At 38.6% G+C, this 11,301-nt stretch overlaps 1 protein-coding gene across 2 annotated transcripts; it reads left to right on the top strand.

Annotated features, from left to right (window-relative positions):
* Positions 1 to 3,088: 3,088 nt before the first annotated feature.
* On the top strand, positions 3,089 to 11,099 carry LOC117300976 (hairy/enhancer-of-split related with YRPW motif protein 1-like). 2 transcript variants are annotated; one of them, XM_033784850.1, is made up of 5 exons: positions 3,089 to 3,392; positions 3,876 to 3,924; positions 5,055 to 5,138; positions 7,291 to 7,363; positions 8,084 to 11,099. In XM_033784850.1, exons 1-5 carry the CDS (start codon positions 3,334 to 3,336, stop codon positions 8,758 to 8,760), a joined length of 942 nt encoding a protein of 313 aa, XP_033640741.1. In that variant the 5' UTR covers positions 3,089 to 3,333; the 3' UTR covers positions 8,761 to 11,099. The 2 variants fall into 2 exon arrangements, with proteins under 2 accessions (XP_033640741.1, XP_033640740.1); XM_033784849.1 differs by having other exon boundaries at positions 7,291 to 7,372.
* The last annotated feature ends 202 nt before the right edge of the window (positions 11,100 to 11,301 follow it).

Here is an 11,301-nt window from a genome sequence, read left to right as displayed (position 1 = left end):
CAATTTGTGACGGGTATCCTGCTCATTTCTGCTAAGCATAAATTTGTCAGGGAGTATTTTCTTCTATAAATGGGCCTAACAGCTTAAGGAAATTAGGCCCCGTGATGACCTGCCCTCGCGTGCCGTGTCTTTTACTCTTTTACCGGTGGTCAATCCGTCGCGTGGATGCCCCGATGGGGTTCGCGTGGCCGACCAGCCACCACGCGTCCAGAGGGGCGGCGAGGCCGGGAGTTGAGCCGCCCACCAACTGCCAATGACCATGGCTTGTAAAACAGACATGATACCCGAGCGTTGATGTTTTCATCTGATGACGGCCGGTGGGGTGTTGCAGACACATCAACCCATGCTGAATCCATGTCAATTAATAGGCTTACCTTATGCAAAGACGTCGCCAATTCGTTGTTACTTGGTAAATAAACAAGAGTACAGTAACAGAATTACACGAGCCCATTCCGATCATATTGTCATCGGGTATGAGCCACACTCAGTGGATTAAAGGCAGTGGACACTATTGGTAATTGTCAAAGACCAGTCTTCTCACTTGCTGTATCTCAACATATACATTAAATAACAAACCTGTGAAAATTTGAGCTCAATCGGTCGTCGAAGTTACGAGATAGTAATGAAAGAAAAAGCACCCTTGTCGCACCATGGTCACACGAAGTTGTGTGCTTTTAGATGCTTGATTTCGAGACCTCAAATTCTAAATCTGAGAAGGTCACAATTAAAATTTGTGGAAAATTACTTCTTTCTCGAAAACTACGTCACTTCAGAGGGAGACGTTTCTCACAATGTTTTACACCGTCAACCTCTCCCCATTACTCGTTACCAAGTAAGGTTTTATGCTAATTAACTTTTTGAGTAATTACCAATAGTGTCCGCTGCCTTTAAACAAAATTCTTCGTTTGTTCTGCCGATGCATACTAACGGTGAAGGCCTCAAACAATAACCAAAAGTCTGTTACACGGTCCCCTAACCTAAAAACCATAGCATCACAAAGTGTTTTGACCCAAATCCAAAACCATTGAAGTTTCTCCTGAAGACGACTGCTCGAAACGTCGAGACTACACTTTACTTCTATCAAAGTCAACACTAATCCCAAAAGAAATGTTCATATTATGGTTGGACCCCGCAAGTTTAACAATTATAGTTATTTTTACATTGAAGTCTCAATCGACTGATCATAATATGACATTATTTCAAGTTGAAACCGAACTCGGGTCAATTCAAATAAGCCCTCATGTTGACTGTCTGTGTTGAGTTGTTTTATGGATGACAATTCGCCCAACACAACGTCAGAGTCTCACCATAGAGTAAGGACACCTCTGTCCTTACTCTATGGTCTCACCCACCATGATAAAGGCTACAAAGACAATCTGAAGGAAGAGAATACACTGATCACAACTCTCATGATGTGGTACATATTGTAAGATGATTAGAAAACAAGAGAAAATGAAATTAGCTGTTGCAAACAACTTATGCCTACCAACCAAAAGGACCGATGGTATATATAATGCAAAAAATAGAAATGGCCTGAAGTTTTGACCAGGAGTCTTTCTCGAAGGAAAATAAGATTGGAATTCAAGATACAACTTGAAGTTTCAACGTTACAACAGTAGAAGAGAACCGAATTCGTCTCGATAAAACAAGACAGGTATAAGAAGAAATTGTTCAACTATAATTATCAGGGAAAGGAAAGCACTTAGCAGTAATCTTCATTTATTGAAGCAGCACTTGAAAGGGAAAAGAAGAAGCAATTAATGGACCTACGGAAACTGGACAAAGTGTTTGTGAACAAACACAAAGCTGTTCCATGTAGTTTTGCTTTAGTCAAGCGCTCTATACGAAAGCTTCAAAGTGTGTTTGGCTTCGAGATAAATTACCCTTAAATGTTATGTGTTTTTATAGTTTATACTAATTAACAAAGGAAGCAAAGAACTAAAGAAAATATGTTAAATGAATCCAAAAAGAAAACAAGTTAACTCTAACTTTGAGCAATAAACAAAAAAATAAATAGCTTGGAATCTGCAAGGTCAATTGTAGGCCGAAGTATTACTAAGTTAGTAGGTTTAACGTATCAGGATAATGTGTACAGTATTAAAAAATTGCAGTTTTTACACTTTTTTATAGCAATAACCGCTATCCAGAGATAAAAGTTTAAATTGTTCATTTAATTTTTAAAGGCAAGTTATAACCAAGACGTGTGCGTTTTACATCAGCACCAGCACCGAAGGCCCAAAGACCATGACAAAATCCTGTACCCAAAACCCAGCTCTCCTTCAACAAACCTAACGCCCAAACACAATGCAGTCTATTAGATTTACTTGATAAAACATCACTTATTTACACTGAATGCCCAAATTATAATTTGACAGACAGCACCCAGCAGCGTGGCAGCCAGATCAGGAGCAATTATCACACAAACATATACCTTGGAAAATATCTTAGCTGCAGTTCACAAGGTGCGAGCCAAACAATTGTCCAACCGCAACCGGCCTCTGATTGGTCGCCTGGCAGTGAGATACTAACTTTCCCACGGTATTGTAACACGCGTGCAGGTCGCACGCCAGAACTACTGACGGTTTCTATTCACCCCATCCCAACGACTATAGCAATAATGCCAATGAGACGTTTTTAATAATGACATTGTGTAGCCTGGAATATAATACACGTGGATTTAGGTATGGGATGGGGTTTGGGTTTTAGCGTACATAGTCCGGTTATTCGCTTTTCTTTGTGTGTGCGAGCAAAGCCTTGAAGTTTAGCAGAGGTCTGCAAGTAAGTTGACCCCGCCCACGTGACCTTAGCCTGCGAGACAAGGGGGCAGGTAAACAATGAATGGCACACGAGCAACGTACGACACTTCTTTGGCAATAGAGGGGGGACTTCGTGAAAATAGAAACAGCCAGGGGAATGACCGATGACAGCCTGGTGGCTTTAGCCAATGGCGTGTGCCGAACGGTGGAGGTACGGTGACTGGGCGAGTGGCGCTTTGCTGTCAATCAAAGACACTGAGCAAGCCTGCCGGGTGTTGTGTGTAAATGTTGTGGGGTTTCGAGGGGAACCCTCACAGTTGCATGGACTTTTTGAAGGAGAGCGTGGGAACCGTAGGAATCATTCTTGACTTACGACCGTTGACGACAGGACGTGTTTCATCCTCTTGCTTGTGCCACACGCTCACTTCTCTTGCCTTGCAGTCAGCATCTTCCCATCTGTTGCATCCCAGGCCACAAAGAAGCAACAAGTTTCTAATCTTGCTCTAGCCATTTTAAGATACCACAGTGTGCTTTTACTCGTCTTTGTTCCAACGATCTTGAGAATCCACGAGAAATTATGAAGCGAACTCTGAGTGACTCTGATACGGATGAGATCTTCGATGACTCCATCAAGGGGTAAGTGTCTTAAGTTATACTTTAATAATTAAGACAAATTAATCTGCTGTCAAGTTACTTGTCCTTCAATATACTTTAACTTTAATGAAGTGGTTTTTGTGGAAATATTTTAAATTTTAACAAAATCCACCATGCAAGTTTTGCAGGGGTTGTTTCAACTCATAAATATTTTCAGCACTTGTTGATCATTACATACTTTGTTGAACGTTATAAAACCACAGAGTCTACTTTATAAAGGTAGGCATATAACACTATATCTAATTTAAAAAGTATGCAGGTCTAACACACCATGTGACCCCGACATTGGTCTATTTTCATCAGGTGGTTAAATCACGTGATGCCTGGGAAATTTAAACATGTATCTGTGGCACGTGCCATCTGTGTAGCGTAACTCTACTGTATACGTCACATGTAGGCTACTGAATATTCACTGTAATTAGTTAATTAGTTAATTGGTCTAAATCTGTTGTGTTTTTGTCCTAGGTCCCCAAGTCAATCTTGCCCGGTGACAGCTCGCAAGAAGCGCAGAGGGGTAAGTTTCTCAAATTGTTTAAATATAAATTGAACTTTGTTTTCTTCTCATTATTTGTTTGTTTTACTTTTAATGTTACCTTTCTCTGATAACTACCAGACTTGATTTAATGTCAAAGGAAAATAATGTATGTATATATATTCATTGTTTTTTGTATTTGTGTATAGCATTGTCCTTAAGTCTAATATAAAGCCACTCTCCTTTACCAGTACAAGTGGCAGATCGTTACACATTACACAGTCATGTTATATTTCTTCTCCACAAAAGTTCTATTCCTCAACCTTATATACGGATAATATTTCACTGATTTTGGTTTCAATTGCCAAAACATTTTAAAGTTTTTAGCTTCACTAAACTGTTTGGTGTGACGGAATAATCACTTATTGAAACTTTTACAAGAAGTCATCCAAAATATATGATATTCCCCTAGAACAAACTTACGACTTTAAATCAAAAGAAGAAAAAAACTACATTTGTTGTGCTATTTATTGAAAACGCATTCCTCAGTCTGTGTATACGAGTACAACTCTTTGTTCATGTGCATTCAACCATACATGTCTAGCATCACCGCATTCCTAGTCTTAAAACTAATCAACAGTTTCTGACACATTTTATGACATTGTTGACTGTTAAAAAACTGTTGACACTCATTGCTTTAAATCACTTCCAACAGCATCTTTCCAACCATAGCAAGTTTCAACTATCAATCATTCAGCAACGTACTTTCGCCTATTAATGTAAATTCTTACTACACTGTTGAAATGTTTATGGTGGTGTAACTAAACAACTTCGTCAAGACCCCTTTAACTGATTTAGTTCTTTTTTTATGACACCTCGTAGTCCACAGGCTCGAATGTGTTATTTATGAATATTATTCGGGATTATTTTTTTCATATTAATCTCCCAGTTCGAATGCGTTATATTTGTGAATAATATTTGTGATTCACTTTTTTAGATTAGACTCCAGTTGGAATGTGTTATTTATAAATAATAATTGGGTTTAATTTGTTTAGATTTGTCCCGGTTCGAATGTGTTATTCATGAATGACATTTTTGATTAATATTTTGAGATTAGATCCAGTTCAAATGTGTTATATTTATGAATATTATTTTTGATTATCTTTTTTTAGATCATTGAGAAGAGAAGACGTGACAGGATTAACAATTCTCTGACTGAGCTGAGACGACTTGTCCCTGCTGCTTATGAAAAACAGGTAAGGGTTTTAACCAACCTGTTAATTGATTTTTATTTATCAATAAAATGTATACTTTTTGTAAATACTAAAAAGGACTTGATAGTATCAAAGATTGTGAGAGCGTAGGTAATTTCTCACTCAATTCAACGCCTTTGTCAGGCATCTGAAAGCACAACCAACGTGTGCAAAAAGGGTGTTTTTTCGTTCATTATTCTCTTGCAACTTCGATGACCAAGTGAGAATACTGGTCTTTGACAATTACCAAGGGCCTTTAACATCAGGAGCAAACAAAGGAGTTTGGTTTAAAATTATGTGAATTCTGCTCGGAAATACCTTATCATGCAAACGTTTAGCAAAATGTGTGTGTAGATTATTGTCTCTGGTACTTACTTATGGGTATCACGAATACTAAAAACCCATAACAATTGTTTTATTGTAATATGTTGTTAAAAAAATCCTTTCCTTATTTGTGTTGCCAGACAAAGGGTAGGCATTTATTTTTCACAAGTGAGCTATGTTTACTATCTTTTTACAACTGAAACGATGTTTTTTCAATCAGTCAATAAACTACGCATGACTGCAGATGGTGTTCCAACCCTCCACTGTTGGCTCGCAAACCTTAAATACTCCTTAATAATAATAACATGCTGTCCTCGATAGATAAATAAAACGTTTATAATTGGAGTGGGCTCTTGTGTTGAACAATTAAAACCGCGTGAGTACGGGTAAACATAGGATATAGGATTGTCCTTTAGCTCGCACTCAGTCCCCCGGAGTTTCTTATATCCCACGGTGTTTCTCCAATCACTGCATGTGAACCGTTTGTGCCCCATGAATTATGGTTAAACACAATCTAAATTGCCTCAACACAATGCCCACTTCTGCGGCTCATGAATTTTTCATGTGAGAGAGTGGTTCTTTAGTAGTTACCACGGGTGTTGGGCGGTGAGCTCAGCACGCTGCTGCTCGTGGCCCCGAGCGGCCCCTGCGAGACAACAATGGCACGGCAGCGCAGACAAAAGACGCAGCAGTGCAATTAATCGGAGGGAGCTTTAATCTCATACCATGGTTGAGACAGGGACTAGAGAATGAACATCACAGGACAGTTCTGAAATAGCGCGTGCAAAAACAAATGATATTGCAATGAGGCGATCGGGGATTTAATGAGCCGTTTAATTTCGTCTTAAATACCAATCATACAATCATACAACTTCGTTCAGCCATAAAATCATGTTGCCTTATTAACACATAAACTCGTGGATTAAAGACAGTGGACACTATTGGTAATTGTCAAAGACTAGTCTTCACAGTTTGTGTATCTCAACATATATGCATAAAATAACAAACCTGTGAAAATTTGAGCTCAATCGGTCGTCGAATTTGCAAGATAATAATGAAAGAAAAAAGCATGTCACACAAAGTTGTGTGCTTTCTGATACTTGATTTCGAGACCTCAAATTCTAAATATGAGGTCTCGAAATCAAATTCGTGGAAAATTACTTTTTTTTCTCTCGAAACTACGTCACTTCAGAGGGAACTGTTTCTCACAATGTTTTATACCATCAACCTCTCCCCATTACTCGTAATCGAGGAAGGTTTTATGATGATAATTATTTCGAGTAATTACCAATAGTGTCCACTGCCTTTAACATTTGATGGCACATTCTTTTTTGATTTGGCTTTAATTTTTATATTGGCCTAAATCAGTTTTTATAGATTTTGTTCCATGTTTTTTTTAATGTGTCACATTTTGTTGGGGTTGTGGTGCGGCTATGTTATTATTATTATACTTTTGTTGTGGGAATAAATAAACAAACATGTTATCAAAGTGTGAAACACATCTGCAACACACACCTGTTATATTTTATGAGATGGCTGTGACAGGAGAATAACAGTGCATTTAAATACTAACCAATTACAAAAAACTGCATGAGATTTCGTAACAACGATCTGAAAAGTTGCTGTTGCTGCTACGAAAGCCCAGTTTTATATAATTAGTTTGTCTTTTACCAAGTCTTCTTCGAAGATGAAAAATGTCTACAAATTGACAACCGCATTTGTTATAATCAAACCATTGTTTATCATATTATTATTCTCAATGTTATGTTCGATTGTATTGCACCAGGCTCTGTTTTAAACACATTGATTTTTTTTTCCCACTTGCCTTCAGGGCTCAGCAAAACTTGAGAAGGCTGAAATTCTGCAGATGACAGTGGACCATCTGAAGTATCTGCATGCTAAAGGTAAGCATGGTAAGAAAACAACACCTTTGATTTCAATTAAACAATTTATTTCCAAATTCCCAATCAGATTAAAAACACCCGTAAACAAAGTGATACACGAATTTTAGGAATTAGGGGCACAGCCAAGTGAGCACAATTGTGCAAGGGAGTGCCCATACAAACATAAACACACTTAATTAACACTAGTTAATACATACAGAACAGACAAAGCACAAAGCACATTTCATGTAATAACATCAATCAAGGTTTGAATGTTGTGCTTGATTTGTGGCATGGTGCATCCTCTCCCTCATTGTGTCTTCTTTGTGTTCGGGGAATCTCAGGAATCCTTTAGAGGATTTCAAGTTTGGTACTTCAGTACAATTAGAGCAATAAGTGTGATATGGAAGCATTTGGGGACACCCTCTTCCACATTCAATTCAGACATAAGTCAATGATGTCGCCGGCATGGGGATCCCCGGCGGCGTCTCCAATATCCTGTCTTTTATGCAGGAAGCCACCTCTGTTGTGGTCTCCGCCCCAGCATCTCTCCTCAGGACACCAAGATTTTGCTGTTCTTACATTTTGCTTATACCCATGTTTGGTTATTTCACTTCTTTTGTGATTAAGCACCAAACAAAGTATTGTGCTCATATTGATGTCAACAATAGAACATTTCAATTTGACCTCTCCTTGTTTTAGTATCGCAAACTCAATCTATTTTCCTCCTCCCGTCTGTAGGTATTGATGGTTCGTTCCACCCTTATGGCGAGGCACACGCCTACGCAATGGATTACCGCGTACTGGGGTTCCGAGAGTGTGCCTCCGAGGTTGCCCGTTACATGGTGACAGTAGAGGGTATGGATATCCAAGATCCTCTACGTCTTCGCCTCATGAGTCATCTCCAATGCTACATGGCGCAAAGAGAGTTCCAGTCCAGGCAGCATTACTCAGTACCAGGCCATCCACACTCTCAGTTCACCTCACACGCTGCTGCTCACGGCCAGACTGGGGTACTACCTCACGGGCAGCATAATGCGGTCACAGACGCCTCACACGGCCCGCCTCTCACGTCTGGTGTCCAGATTACAGATACCTCCACGGCTGGAAGGCAAATGATCCCGATGATCACCAGCTCCAGCCAGGAGGCCTCCTCCTTGACCTCATGTCACGCACGTCTCCCAATGCCACCCTCAACGGCTGCCTCCGTACCAGTTAACTCGTCGGTGTCTGCCCAGATCTCGCCGCCTGTGGCACCAATTCAGAGTCTTCACACGCAGTACCCTGGAGTGACGTACAACAGTCTGCCAGTCCTTTCTCCCAATGGGTTCAGCCCGACCAGCTCATCACACATGACTCACAGCGCCATTATGTCTAAACCGTATCGCCCATGGGGAGCAGAGAATATGGTTTACTAAAAGAATGACGTCACGGCTTCTCCCTGATGAACTTTGACCCTTGCTGGAAGTCTTCCCTCATTGGCGGTTGTCATCGTCACAACCATCTGAGATATGGTGGAACCATTACAAGGGCAGTAGGTGGTTTGGGTAAATTTTCTCCGTCGGCACCCAAACCCAACAGTGTATTTCATAGTGTCCACCATTATCTCAAAAATGCTAATGGTGTAAACCACACATTGCTATAGAACCACCCGATTTGTGGTGCTTTTGTGTTTAACTCATTCAATTTGAAGCACACGTAAAGCACCAGTGTGTGGCGATTTTTTTCCGTACCACACGCTAGCTATGGCGCCACAATCGAGCGTTCTGATTGATCAGTTTGATATTTTCAAATGGCCTAAGGTCAATTACTCGCAAAATCAGAAATGTGCCTAAAAAAACTAAATTATAGTTATCTTGATTAATGCATAATGTGCACACTATGACTTCACGAAAGATTATGCATAATTCAAAAATTAATTTGAACGAAAACAATTAACGATGAAAGAAATGACTTTGATTTAAAAAAAAAAACTCGAACACAAGGTGCTAATAACTGATACAAATAAACATTATGCATACACCAATTATTTCGGCTTTTATATTTGTTTCCACTATGCATTTGTTTTTTTAATTTTCGCTCATTGAAGTGGAAAGTGTGCTGGTAAAAAAAAAGGATGTCAATGGGTTTTTTATTCCACAAACCTAAGTTACAGTACAGCTGCAAATGTTTCTCAACTTGAATTCAATTAGAAACAACACCCTGGACGTAATGCTATTTATTATTATATTTATTATTATCCCATTGATGTTTAAAACTTAATTTATTTAAAAAACAACATTCCATGTATTAAGTCCTCAATCATTTAAAATGGAGAAAGGTAAAAATACTTAACTACCACGAAGTGCGACTATATTTCGAAATCTTATTTATTGTTTACCAGAATGAAAAGTAACTACCAATTTCGTCACATGTACTTGACTTGAAACTACCGTTACAATTGTTATATTTTATTGTATTTATACTGTTTGTAAAATCCTGTAAATAATTATTTATTTAAAAGTCTTCAGCTATGTCACAGCGTATTCAGTTTGCCCTATTGAGGCCATTGGAGACTATCTAGTACAACAAGCATGCTTTGTTGAGACAATTTACTGCTTAATGTACTGATATGTTACCAATATTTATTCAACCTAAGGAGGAAAAGGTCACTTAAACCGTGTACATCTGTAAATCAGAATGTATATAATGCATATTTATGAGCTAATATCCCGTGCCTTAAGTCATTGCTATGCCTCCGTCTGTTCTCTGCATAAACGATTTTATGAAAGGCGTTTTTTCGGAGTTTAAGCCATAGCCGCAATAGAAGCAGCCAGTCTGGACAAGCCGCATCATAACATGGAGTAGTATCTATACTCATTGGTACTTTAAAAGCCGTGCCCAGACTATTAGGTAACGTTGGATACGGCTATGGTTCGTGGCTAACACTGAAATGAACAGAAATAACAAGCAACCCAATGGCGTAGCCAACTCAAGCTGGGGCCGATTTGACAAAAAGGACTATACTTAACTGCAAATCAATCGCAGTTGCTAGTGTGATGTCACAATACAAATCACGATGATAGTACTGACAATTTTGGTATTGCGATGACTTTTATCACTTTGTGAAATTGAGCCAAGTTGTCTTTTGACACGATCGTTGAAACGTTAATTTCAAGATACCGGGCAATTAATTTAAAAAGATGTGGAAGCTGATTGTTGAGTGAACGGCACAGATCTTTAATGAAGCTGCCAAGTGATTTAATTACTAGCATACCACTAAATAGTAGACCAAGTCACCTTGTTATTAATAAAAAGTTATCTGGTACATTCCAGTGTTTTCACTGGCCGGCAATATACAACACTTTAGTCATAATGATACATTTTAAATTTAATATCAGAATTATCACACTAATCAAGAATTGTAAAAACAATAATAGTTGAACAGGTTTGGTTATTTCTTTGAATAAAAAGTAACATAAACCTCATCTATTGATGAACTTTATGTCAAATTTACTTGGGTGTGTACAGATCGTGCCTATCCGAAGCCTTTTATTGCTAAGGTTACATGGTTTCTATAAAACTCAAAATATGCAAACTCAAAAACAGGTACCCAGCTTTATCGGGTATCAGTGAAAAGGGTCTTTTTGAATGATAGGAAACAAAATTCATGTTTACGCTATCTGTTTATAGCAACGTTGATAATCATATTAAGGACAACATTCTTTGATAATGATTTTTTTTTATACATCGGAAAGCTGAAATGGTAATAAAATGATTGATTATACAACCAAACTTGACTTGCAATCGTGACACTGTCTTTTACTCATTTTCTGCTTTGTGTTTCCTGGCTGTCCTCTTATAAGAAAGTTTATGTTATTAAGAGCTAATTTGACCGGCCCAAAGATTGAGTTATGACGAGAGTCGACTATTGTGGTCTTCTCCATTTTGAAGAAATGTTCATCGATCCCAGTAGGTCT

The sequence above is a fragment of the Asterias rubens genome, chromosome 16 (genome assembly GCF_902459465.1).
Source record: "Asterias rubens chromosome 16, eAstRub1.3, whole genome shotgun sequence".
NCBI lineage: Eukaryota > Metazoa > Echinodermata > Asteroidea > Forcipulatida > Asteriidae > Asterias > Asterias rubens.
The sequence above is the reverse complement of the archived record's forward strand: the minus strand, read 5'-3'. Positions and strand labels throughout refer to the sequence as shown.

Coding starts and splice junctions, on each gene's coding strand:
- LOC117300976 (XM_033784849.1), top strand. CDS start 3,334: ATGAAGCGAACTCTGAGTGACTCTGATACGGATGAGATCTTCGATGAC. Junction 3,925..5,054: donor CTCGCAAGAAGCGCAGAGGG/GTAAGTTTCTCA, acceptor ATCTTTTTTTAG/ATCATTGAGAAGAGAAGACG. Junction 5,139..7,290: donor CTGCTGCTTATGAAAAACAG/GTAAGGGTTTTA, acceptor ACTTGCCTTCAG/GGCTCAGCAAAACTTGAGAA.